General features: G+C 44.8%; 1 protein-coding gene across 1 annotated transcript in view; it reads right to left on the bottom strand.

Moving 5' to 3' along the window:
* Positions 1-12222, bottom strand: part of LOC137545485 (glutamate carboxypeptidase 2-like) — a 67249-nt gene that overhangs the window by 44620 nt on the left and 10407 nt on the right. The window contains exons 4-5 of the mRNA XM_068266793.1: positions 9618-9719; positions 1935-2060 (exon numbers count right to left, since the gene is read on the bottom strand). Coding sequence (XP_068122894.1) covers positions 1935-2060; positions 9618-9719 — 228 coding nt within the window. The remainder of the gene's footprint in view (positions 1-1934; positions 2061-9617; positions 9720-12222) is intronic.

The following is a 12222-nucleotide window of genomic DNA, read 5'->3' as shown; positions in this document are numbered from 1 at the left end:
CAGGAGGAACAAAAGGAGGGCACAGGAGGAGAGAAGGAGACACAAAGGGGGACAAAAGGCACAAAGGGAGACAGAAGGAGGGACAAAGGAGGACAGAAGGAGGCACTAAAGGGCACAGGAGGAACAAAAGGAGGGCAGAAGAAGGCAGGGTGAGACTGAAGGAGGCACAGGGGAACAGAAGGAGGAACAGGAAGACAGGATGCACAGGGGGACAGGCAGAGGCACAGGGGGACAGAAGAAGGCACAAAGGGACAGAGGGAGGCGCAGGGGGACAGAAGAAGCACATGGAGACAGAAGGAAGCACAAAGGGAGACAGAAGGAGGCACAGGAGGACTCAAGAAGGAACAGGGGGGCAGAGGTAGCACAAGGGGACAAAGGGAGGCACAAGGGAACAGAAGGAGGCACAGGGGGGCAGGAGGCACAAAGGGGTACAGAAGGAGGCACATGGAGACAGAAAGACCCACAAAGGGGAACAGATTGAGACACAAGGACAAACGGGGGGCAGAGGTGGCACAGGGGACTCAAGGAGGCACATGGAGACAGAAGAGGCATAAAGTGAACAGAAGGATGCACAAGGGGATAGAGTGGCAGCTGCCTGCAACTTACACTAAGTGGATGCAGCAGAAGCAGGTGATAGAACACCAGTGGGGGGGGGGGGGCTTAATCCAGGGTCATAGTGCCCCCAGAATCAATGGTGCCCCCAGGCAATCGCCTGTAATGCCTGTGCCTAACACCTCTGTACACAGCACTGTACAATCATAGAAAGAAAAAGAGGAACACAGCCTAGTTATTTGTGTGCTAGGCACTGTACATACTCATGTCTATCTCATCATGTCACATGTCATCTTGATATTCAGAGAAAAAAATTGAAAAAAAAAAACCTGTCCCCAATAGAGATGCATGCAAATCCCATGCACATTATATGCAGCTTGGAATTGGGTCAACCGAATGAACTTCCTGCTGACTGTGATTGGCCCAATTTCAGGCGGGATTCAATCTGTATGCAAGCTAGATTTGCATCTCTACTTCTAGTCCCCAGGAGGACACATATACTGGTGCTGTAAAAACCAAGAAAACATAGCGTTTGGCCGAAAAGCGGGTGGAGCTCAGGGGAAAGCCATGGGGAAGATCAGGGGAAATGGGAAGAAAATAGTTTATGATGGCCTACCCACCTCCTACCACACAGTAACTCTCTAAGGAATATTTAACAGCCCCCCCTAGTGTTTCCACCCCTCCCTTTAGATTGTAAGCCTCTGGCAGGGTCCTCCACTCCCTAGTGTAATCTACAGGATCATGTGCTCCTGTCCTATGACAGCCTGTACTTGTATTACTGGGCCTACCTAAATAGCCCATATTGCATGATCATGTATTTTGTACAATTTGTATGTATAACTTTGTTCTATGTGTATAACCCTATGTATGTCATCCTTGTATCATTGTATATATTTATTGTTCAGCGCTGCGTAATATGTTGGCGCTTTATAAATACAATAAATAATAATAATAATAAAAGGTAAATTGAGAAGACGGGGTTAGGACAGGTGACTGGCAGCAGGGGGCACCCTTTAGGATATCAGCATTGCAGACATGCATACACATATGCCTAGGATAACATTGGTGTACACTGCAGTAGGGATAGTCAATGAGATGCAAATAATTTCAGTTGATGCAGGATTATGCAAATTTTGTATGCAAATTTATGCATCTTGAAAATGCACCAATCCAATTTTACCTCAGCATGATATGATTGATTCATTTTCAAGCTGCATACGTTTGCATACAAAAATTTGCATAATGCTGCATCAACTCGAAATTATTTACATCTCATTGACCATCCCTCCACTGCAGAACCTGGTGGGTAATCTAAATAGCATTCAAAACACGCTTAGAACTTCAGATGTTTATTAAGAGTTTAATAGAGAAAGATTTCTTACCTTGTTTCCTCTGAAGATTTTTCCATATCTGGCAATAACGATCTTGCCTTGAAAGCTGATATTTAAGCTCCTCTCTAGGTAGTGAAAGTCTTCTATGCGGGCATAATTGACATAAATTAGCTCCCCCTATGAAAACAAGCACAAGCTGGTCAGCCTGAAGGATTTTAAAGTGGATCCGAGATAAACTTTTACTCATTGCATAATTGTGTTCCTTTCATATAGTTTATACGGCATTCCTCAAGCCAAATACTTTTTTTGTTATGTTTTAATACTCTAATTCCCTATAAACTAAACAAACCCCGCCCACAGCTTTTAAGAGAGCCTTGGCACTAATGCTGCATACACACTTGAGCTAAAAGTCTTTGGAAAAGGCAAGATCACAGACCAATTTTACCCCATTCCATGTAGTATGAGAGACATACTCTACACAGTCTATTCTATGGAGCTGCACTCCCCATCAGATAAAATCTTTGCAAGATGCTGCACACACAGATGCTGTACACACTCAAAAGATCATTATCTGCAAAAGATCTCTTCCTGCAATAGATCCATTCCTGCAAAATGCATTCATAGTCTGTGAGATCTGCAGATCATCATACACACCTTGTTTAACAGGCAATCATCTGCAGATCATCTGCAGATCAGATCCACCAGGATGGATTTTCAGATCTGCAGAGGATTGCCAGATATGCAGATGAAGTCTGTTAAACAAGGTGTGTATGAGGATCTGCAGATCTCATAGACTATGAATGCATTTTGCAGGAATGGATCTATTGCAGGAAGAGATCTTTTGCAGATAATGATCTTTTGTGTACGGGCATCTTTGTGTGCAGCATCTTGCAAAGATTTTATTTGATGGGGAGTGCAGCTTCATAGATGAAACTGTGTAGAGTATGGCTCTCATACTACATGGAATGGGGTAAAATTGGTCTGTGATCTTGCCTTTTCCAAAGACTTTTATCTCAAGTGTGTATGCAGCATTAGTCCAAGGTAGGAGGAGCTTATGGAAGCTCAATTTGGGCAGGAGGAGTAGGAGGTCACTAGCCATTGATTTCTGAGGCAGAGGGGAGGTGGGAGGAGGAGAGAGGACTGAATTTACACACAGGCAAGCTGATAGCATTTCCAGCCCTCAGGCCTGTGACAATGTGACAAACAGAACATGGCTGCCCTCATCGTATCACAGCAATAAATAATCATACTTTTAAAGCTGTTTGCAGCTAGATTTGCTGTGTAAAGTATCTAAACTTTAGATAAGATACATAGACAAGTTATTTGTTCTAGTTACTTTTTCATCTCCGCTTTAAGGGGGCTTCTTATAGGTCATGTAGAAACGTGGTTGGTAGGATGACAGCAGTGGATAGCGAGTTGCCTAATGGGAATACCTGCCCCACATTCATTTCCTTGCTCTTAATTGATGCTGTTTAAAAATATATTAATAATAATAATAAATAGAAAAAAAAAGGCAGACATTTTCCGTGCTAGGGTTGTGAGTGGCATTCGCTGTACTTACTGTAAGAATCTGTGAGGTTCTTGCAATGTACTGTAAGAACTAATGTTTCAGCAAAAGACTATATTCCCTTAAGACATTTTCTAAGAGAACAGAATTCTAATATAGCATTGGAACATTGTGCTTCATCCAGGATCAGTTAGCTTCTAATCTAACTGGATGTGCAGCCTAAAAGATGCCAGGACTCCTTCAGAACCATAACAGTTCCAAGGAAATTAGGGAAGAGGGGACTGGGACAATTCCAAGTATTGCCTGGGGTTTCCTGTCCTGTGCAGTGCATATGCTTTTAGGCTGGTTTCACAGTGGGACGTTAAAGTCCCACGTTACAGCAGCCAGTAACACAGCCTAACTCACAGCACTGTAAAATTAATGTGCTGTTCACAGTGCACACGTTGCGTTATATAGTAACGCAGCACGTTTAAACAAAGTGCTGCATGCTGTACGTTATACTGGGCTAAGCAGCGTTAGACTGCTTGCACATGCTCAGTAATGTAGGAGGAGGTCTCCCCTCCTCCTCTTCAGCCAGTCACATGGCTAATTAATATTCACTGCACTGTGGTGACTCATGGTGGAACTGTAGTGTTGTCCGGATCATGAACGAATCGTTCATTTGATCCGGATCTTTTTTGTGAGTCGAATCATCACAATGAAATATTCGGTTCACAGTGGATGTCTGTCTGGAAGAAACAGGAACATACAGAATGTACAGTGCAGGGAAAGTCCTGTCCTGCTAGTCATTTCACCCAGTCTGCTTCTCTAGTAAAATGATTCAAATGATTCGGTTCAAAGATCCAGATCTTTTCAATGATCCGATTCAAATGATCCGGAACCTTAAAAAGATCCAGACTCCCTATCACTAACCTGGAGAGGTTGCTTTGAGAGCTGCATAACGCAGCACAATCCGACGTCCAACTTCAACACCACCATGCGTTGCGTTAGGGGCACGTTATGCGACCATAACGTCCCCTAAAACGTGACGTCTTGGTGGGAAAGTAGCCATAATCATTGAAGCCAATAGAAAGCTCCTAATGCGATTGACATCCATAATGCACATAAAGCCCACCTACGGGTCTACATAAAAAGGGCGCCGGTAAAAAAGGGCGCCTGGTGGAGCCCATATATATACCAACTTCGGCTACAAAAAAGGCGCCTGGTGTAGCCCATATAAACGTCGGCTACAAAAAAGACGCCTGGTGTAGCCCATATAAAAACTTCGGCTACAAAAAAACTCCAGGATGTGCTAATTACTATTCCCCCTCCAGGCCGCCATGGATAGTGGGGGAATGAAATAATTCGGCTTCCAGCGCTTGTAGCCCATATAAAAACTTCGGCTACAAAAAAAAAAAGTCAATAATATGGGCTACAGAGGGGCACCTTACTGTAGCCGAAAAAAATATGGGCTACAAAGGGGAGCCCGCTTGTAGCTGAAAACCTTGTAGCCGAAAAATATGGGCTACAAAGGGGAGCCCACTTGTAGCCTATATCAAAACTCGGGCGCCCTTTTCTACACCTTGTAGCCCATATTTCCAGAAATAACATTGATGTCTATGGCGGCGCCCTTTTCATACAGGCAGCTCGGGCGCCCTTTTCAACCGATCCCCCACCTACAGTGAGATGTGACTAAATATCGCTTGGTAAGCTGGAGGTCTGTATATAAGAGCGATCCCTAATTTTATGAGTACTTCACTTTTATCTTTTTCTTCACATTGTGTTCCTGATTATAAGCCAATACATTCCTTAACTGCTTGAGCATCCATGGTCTACAGCAATCTGCTACAGCTGTGTGATTGTCCAAGTTGATAGAAGATCGGGGCCCATATGCTATTAACTTTTTCCTCTGAGCTATCTTCTAGGAGATAATTTTTTGTCTTCTATTTAAAATTACTTTTCAGCTCTCTGTAATTAAAAAAAGTACCCACAAGTAGGTGAAAGAGTACTATCAAAATTATTCTGAGCATTTTATTGCTTCCTGGTGGCTTAAAAAAGCATTTAATTGAGAAGTTTTGAAAATATCACCTAAGAGAAAACGAAGGAGAAAAAGTGAATTGCATATGGCCCCAGGTGTGATGATTTGTCACTTTTGCCGACGGTAACCTTGCGTTCAAACCGAAAATTACACTTACCTTAGTTGGGTATCTGGGCAGATCAGAATTCTGATTCTGGTAAAGGTTGCCGGCTGATCACCTGTCATTGGTGAGCCAAACTGGTGGAAAAAGAGCCAACTTGAGGATGGCAGAAGAAATATATCTGGAGTGCGATCGTACACTGGCACCATTCTGAGGAGACCACTAGTAAGAGGTGTCTCCTATTTAACCCCCTTGGCGGTACGCAGTTTCTGAGGCTGCGTCCGCTGGGAGGTTTTTTGTGCAAAAATTTTTTTTAAACACTTTAGCTAGCATTTCTCTAGCTAAGCGTATGTACAAGGTTGGTCCGGTCCCCCTCATGCCCGCCGATCACCAGCGGCTTTACGTACCTCGCCACGATCCCACGAAAGGCGCAGTTTCCCGTTGGTATGGCGACGATCGGAGATGATGTCATCGACATCGTGAAGTCATCCGCAATCCCGTTCGCCGTCAACGCGAAGCCTGGAGCCGATTGGGCAGCTGCGCCGGCGTGGGAATGCTGGGGGGTACGTATACCGGAAGGTATTGCGGGCGATCGCAGGGGACCGGAGCAACTTTGAGTATACGCTTAGCTACCGAACCGCTAGCTAAAGTGGATGGCACAATTAAAAAAAAAAAAAAAAAAGTCCTGGGACCATCTGATCCTCTGCGGTGGCTACCCCGTATGTAGTACGGGGTTACCGCTAAGGAGGTTAATTAATACTGTATTCGGCATCTAAAGTAAAATTTAGTTAATATCCCCCCTTTAACCCCAACAAAGGGCCACACACATTTTGAGGGCAAAGGTGTAGATTGTTTATTAATTTAGTAGTAATTCTAACCCTCTTTTATTTCGTGAAGGAGTGGTAAGTGATATCAGGTTGGTTGGGGAGATGGACTTGTAGCATGTGCATCCCCATGTTGTCAGCAAGCGACTTTTGTCCAAGTCACAGACTGGCTGGCTCTGGTCATTTCTCACACCTGTTGTACCCTTCAAATAAATTGATAAAATGAGAAGATGAAGTAGAAAGTAATGTTGCTATTTTTGCAGATGATACACAGTTGTGTAGAATTAACACACAGGAAGACTGTGACATCACAATTGCATTTTGCAGTGTGAACTAAGCATAACAATGTCAGGCTAGAGATTCATGAGAGAACAATCCCTTCATTAGCTGTTCTGGTGGGAGCAGTGAAAAATGGCGCCAGGCGCGGGCGCTATAAAAATGGTGCCTCATTGAAAATCATTATTAAACGATATTTATAGTTTTATAAAGTTAAAAAATGGCGCCGACCATCAAAACGTTATTTATCATTTTAAAACCTGCTTTTTTTTGTTCTGCCTGAAAGATATTTATCGTTTTAAGCCCTGTTTTGCAGCCATTTGGAAAATGTCTGGCCGCCGAATTTAACGTTTAATAGCACAGCCCCCTTAAAGAGAAACTCCAACCTAGAATTGAACTTTATCCCAATCAGTAGCTGATATCCCCTTTTACATGAGAAATATAATGCTTTTCACAAACAGACCATCAGGGGGCGCTGTATGACTGATTTTGTGCTGAAACCCCTCCCACAAGAAGATCTTAATACCGCGGTACTCTGGGCAAACTGCCACAATGTAACAAGGTTCACAGACCAAAACAGCTAGGAGCAGCTACATAACCTGCCCACAGTAAAAATGTCACCATGTAATAAATGTCAGAAAAAATCCGGGAGAGGGAAGATTTTACAATGAGCAAACACTGACTAAATCATTTGTACATAATTATGGTAAAAATGAAGCACTTTTTTTTTACTACATTATTTTCACTGGAGTTCCTCTTTAAAAGATAGAAACACCAGATTTGCAGGTTATGTTAAGAAGAACAGTGGAAACAAGAGGAAAAAAATGTTTTCAAAAAGACCTTATAGTTTTTGAGAAAATCGATATTAAAATTCTCCTTCTGACCGTGGGAAAATTAAACCCCAGCCGACTTTAGCGGTTAATAGCAAAGCCCCCTTAAATGCCAGAAACACCAAATTTGCAGGGAATGTTAACAAGAACAGCGGGAACAAGAGGAATTTTTTTTTTCAAAAAGACCTTATACTTTTTCAGAAAATCAATTTTAAAAGTTCAAAGAAAAAAACGATACATTTAAATGCCGCTGGTCAAAGACAGAGTGTGGGAAATATTTCCCAGCAGTTAATAGCAAAAGCCCCTTGCATTCTAGCAACACCAAATTTGCAGGATATGTTAAAAAGATAGTGGGAAACAATATTTAAAAAAAAATTAAACATTTTTAATTTTGGGGAATGTTCTGAGTGTGGGAAATCTTAAAAAAAATTGTGGGGTCTGCTACTCCGAGCCTCTGTAATCCCTTGTCCCCCATGCAGGCTGGGATAGCCAGAATGCGGAGTCCCGGCCGACTGGGGCTTCGCACCCTGAGCTATACCAGCCTGCATGGTCCATAGTATGGGGGGCTCCCCCTCTCCTCCTGAGCCCTTGTCCAATCCATGGACAAGGGGCTCTTCCCCACCTCCAGTGCCCCAAAAGGAGGTAGGGGTGATGACTCCCTGGGGGGGTTCATGGTGGCATCTGGGAGTCCCCTTTAAGAAAGGGACCCCAGATGCCCACCCCTCTCCCAGGAGAAATGAGTATAGGGGTACAAAGTACCCCTTACCCATTTCCACAAAGGGTTAAATGAAATAAAAATGCAACCACGAGAAAAGTATTTTAATATTCTTAATTAACCAGAAATACTTACCTCTACCTTTAAAAAAATGTTCCCACGCCATTGTCCTCGGTAAATGATCCAACAAATACAGTATCTTATCTTGCGACCTTCAATTAAGTTTATTGAAGATCTTCTCCGCCCCCCACATAGCAGAGAATGCATCCAGCAGACACATAGCTGCCGGCTCCCGCTGTCTTCCCCGCCTCCTCACCTAAGCTGGCACCTAGCAGCACCCATGGGTGCTGCTAGGTGAGGGGTGACTGGTGCAGCCAGGTTGGGAGGAGAGCCGGGAGCCAGCAGCTACGCTTCCACACAGGACGCATTCTAAGCTATACTAACCGGCTCATGATTTTCCCACGGTCAGAAGGAGAATTTTAACCACTTAAGGACCAGGGGATATTTCAGTGATCGGTGCTGCACCGATCACGTATGTACCAGGGCGATCAGACTTCCCCCCTTTTTCCCCACTAGGGGGATGTCCTGCTGGGGGGGTCTGATCGCCGCCGGCTACCTGCACTTTCCGAGGGGGGCTCTTCAAAGCCCTCCTCCGCAGCGCTTTCCACCCTCCCCGGCTTTCCCTCCCTTACCCTGTAAGGGGCGCAGGACGGAGTTCCGTCCTGCGCCGGATAGGATAGGCTTCTGCCTATCAGATGCCGGCGATCCCCGGCCAATCAGAGACCGGGGATCGCCGATCTACGTCACGGCGCTGCTGATGTAAACAGCGGGGATTTCTTCCCCGGATGTTTACATTATGCGTGCGAGCCGCGATCGGCGGCTCGCACACTGTTCACGGAGGCAGTCTCCGTGAACTAGCATGGAAAGGCCGCTCGATCGAGCGGCCATTTCCATGCTATACCACTAACGACCCGCCGACGCCTATCGGCGTTAGGCGGTCGTTAAGTGGTTAAAATTGATTTTCGAAAAAAAATTTCCTCTTGTTCACAATTTTCTTCTTAACATAACCTGCAAATTTGAGGTTTCTATCTTTTAAGGGGGCTGTGCTATTAAAAGGTAAAGTCAGCGGCCAGACATTTTCCAAACGGCAGCAAAGCAGGGCTTAAAACGTTAAATATCGTTCAGGCAGGGCAAAAAAAACCAACCAGGTTTTAAAACAATAAATTACGTTCACAAGATCTGCACCGTTAAACCGATAAATATCGTTTTAAACAAATATCCGGCAGAAGGGGGTGCCATTATTTAACCGGCTCCATTTTTTACTGGACGCGTTCTGGTAGAGGGGGTCTCTAGACCCCTGAACAGTTCACTCCAGAACTCAGAACAGGTACCTCACTTCCATCCCACCTGTGCCAAGAAGAAATGGTTCAAAAACATTGTAAAGTTGTAAAATACAATAACTTACCTCAGGAGTTCCGGCAGCAGAGTATGCATTATAGGGTGGGACAATGTCACTAATGTTTTCATATCCGGGCGGAACGGGCTCAGCCAAAGATGTGTTATACAACTAGACAGATAAAACACATGGAAGAATCAGTCAATATACAAAGTTGGAATAAATTTACTTTAAAAAGGACAAATGTGTTATAGCAAAAAAAAAAAAAAAAAAGAGGACACCCCAGAGCCCAGTACAGCAAAGTCTGTTATCCGGCACCCAAGGGGATTGGCTGATGCTGAATAAGTGTTCTTTCTGGTTGCTTGAGACTGAATGTTAAAAATAGGCCTAGCTGATACTGTACTATACCCTACTTTGTATGCATACCATGAACTCTGTATTAAATGTTAAAATATCGTTAAGTATATTAACCTTGGGGAAGCCATGGAACCCAATCTTTCAGCACAGCAGAGCCCACAAACTAAAATCCTAAAAAGTTGGCCTTCAACACTGAGTACTGCTGGAGATTAGATCTGGTTGGCTGAGACTTCAGGTTAGTTGAGTTCTGGATAACAGGGACTCTGCTGTAATAAAAAAATCAGTTGCAGCTTCTAGTTAGGAGGATCAAACAGGGAGGCCGGAAAATTGGGCACATATGAGAGGTGGATAAATCGGGCGCCGTTATTCACTCTAATGTCAAATATCGGCTATTTGGCGCGGCGCTGGATGACTTGGGCACCAGGTGCTGCGCCCGTCAAACCAATTTTTTTTGTTTTCAGCATTAGTGGTTTGAAAAATCCAGTTATAAAATGCATTTTGATAATTGTTTTTGTAAATTATCTTTTTCATTTTTCAACATTTTGATATTCCACTTTATCATTTTTACATTTGTTTTGAAAATTATAATTTTGTTAATTACCATATGCAGCGAAGAAAGGGGGTTTTAGGGTTAGCCACCACCAGGGGGGAATTAGGGTTAGCCACCACCAGTGGGGGGGTCTAAGGGCTAGCCACCACCAGTGGGGGGTCTAAGGGCTAGCCACCACCAGTGGGGGGTCTAAGGGCTAGCCACCACCAGTGGGGGGTCTAAGGGCTAGCCACCACCAGTGGGGGGTCTAAGGGCTAGCCACCACCAGTGGGGGGTCTAAGGGCTAGCCACCACCAGTGGGGGGTCTTAGGGTTAGGCACCACCAGCGGGGGTCTTAGGGTTAGGCACCACCAGCGGGGGTCTTAGGGTTAGGCACCACCAGCGGGGGTCTTAGGGTTAGGCACCACCAGCGGGGGTCTTAGGGTTAGGCACCACCAGCGGGGGTCTTAGGGTTAGGCACCACCAGCGGGGGTCTTAGGGTTAGGCACCACCAGTGGGGGTCTTAGGGTTAGGCACCACCAGTGGGGGTCTTAGGGTTAGGCACCACCAGAGGGAGTCTTAGGGTTAGGCACCACCAGTGGGGGTCTTAGGGTTAGGCATCAGTAGAGGGAGGGTTCTGTGTGAGAGTAAGGTTAGGTTTAGTAGTTGTAAAAAAAGTTAATAGTTTTCGGCTACAATGTAAGACGTACACACGATTAGTTTACAACTAAAATATATGGCTTTGGAATACTTTGAATCATCCCTTTAAAAACAACTGCTAATTTTAAGCCATATTTCTTTGTAAACCTATATTTTAGTACTTCTTACTGAAAAATAAGGATTATGGCTTTATTAAAGGGCTTTCGCCCTTTTCTCACAGCGCCTCTATTTTCATGCATGCGGTAAACAGTAAGGGTCCTTTTAGGCTGGTTTCACACCAAGACGTTGCGTTTTAGGGGACGTTAAGGTCGCATAACGTGCCCCTAACGCAACGCCTGGAGGTGTTGGAGCAGGACGCTACCAAGAGCCGCGTTACAAGCAGCTCTTGGTGCGCCTGCTCTGTCGGAGGCACTGCGGAGACCACGTAAGCGGAGCTCTCCGCATCACGTGGTCCCGCCAGCCAATCAGCGGCCGCTCCAAGAAGAAAACGCTGCCAGTGCAGTGAATATTAAGTAGCCATGTGCCTGGCTACGTAGCGGCCTCTCCCCGCCTCCTCTCCGCCCCCAAAATAAAAAAAACTCACCCGTACTGAGCATGTGCAAACAGTCTAACGCTGCTTCGCCGCGTGTTAAGTACTGCATGCAGTACGTTATCAGGGCGTGCTGCGTTACAATGTAACGCAACGTGGGCACTGTGAACAGCCCATTGATTTTTCATTGCTGTGCGTTGGGCTGCGTTACAGGCTGCTCTAACGTGCGCCTGTAACGTCCTACTGTGAAACCAGCCTTAAACTTAATGCGTTGGCCTTTAATAGTTTTTTTCCCATAGCATTGCACTGTAAAAAAGCTTCAGTTTTTCAGCGTACAGTGTGAAAGAGGCTATAGGGAAACATGGACACTGAACTGCACATCAGTTGTCCTTTCAGTTACAACTGACAGAAGCTGATATAGCGTAAAAGGACCCTGAGGCAGGGGACACACTTGTCTTTAATTTTTCCGTGCATTTTTCTGCATGAGTTTTCTGCACACTGTGTGTGCGTATGCAGAAAAATGCTAATGTAATTGATAGAGAAAACTGAGAAAGTGTGGAGAATTATGCTGCGGGACCCAAAAAACGTGTTATATTTTT

The sequence above is a fragment of the Hyperolius riggenbachi genome, chromosome 2 (assembly GCF_040937935.1).
Source record: "Hyperolius riggenbachi isolate aHypRig1 chromosome 2, aHypRig1.pri, whole genome shotgun sequence".
In the NCBI taxonomy this organism is placed as follows: domain Eukaryota; kingdom Metazoa; phylum Chordata; class Amphibia; order Anura; family Hyperoliidae; genus Hyperolius; species Hyperolius riggenbachi.
Note: the sequence above shows the minus strand (reverse complement) of the source record. Positions and strands in the feature narration are given on the sequence as shown.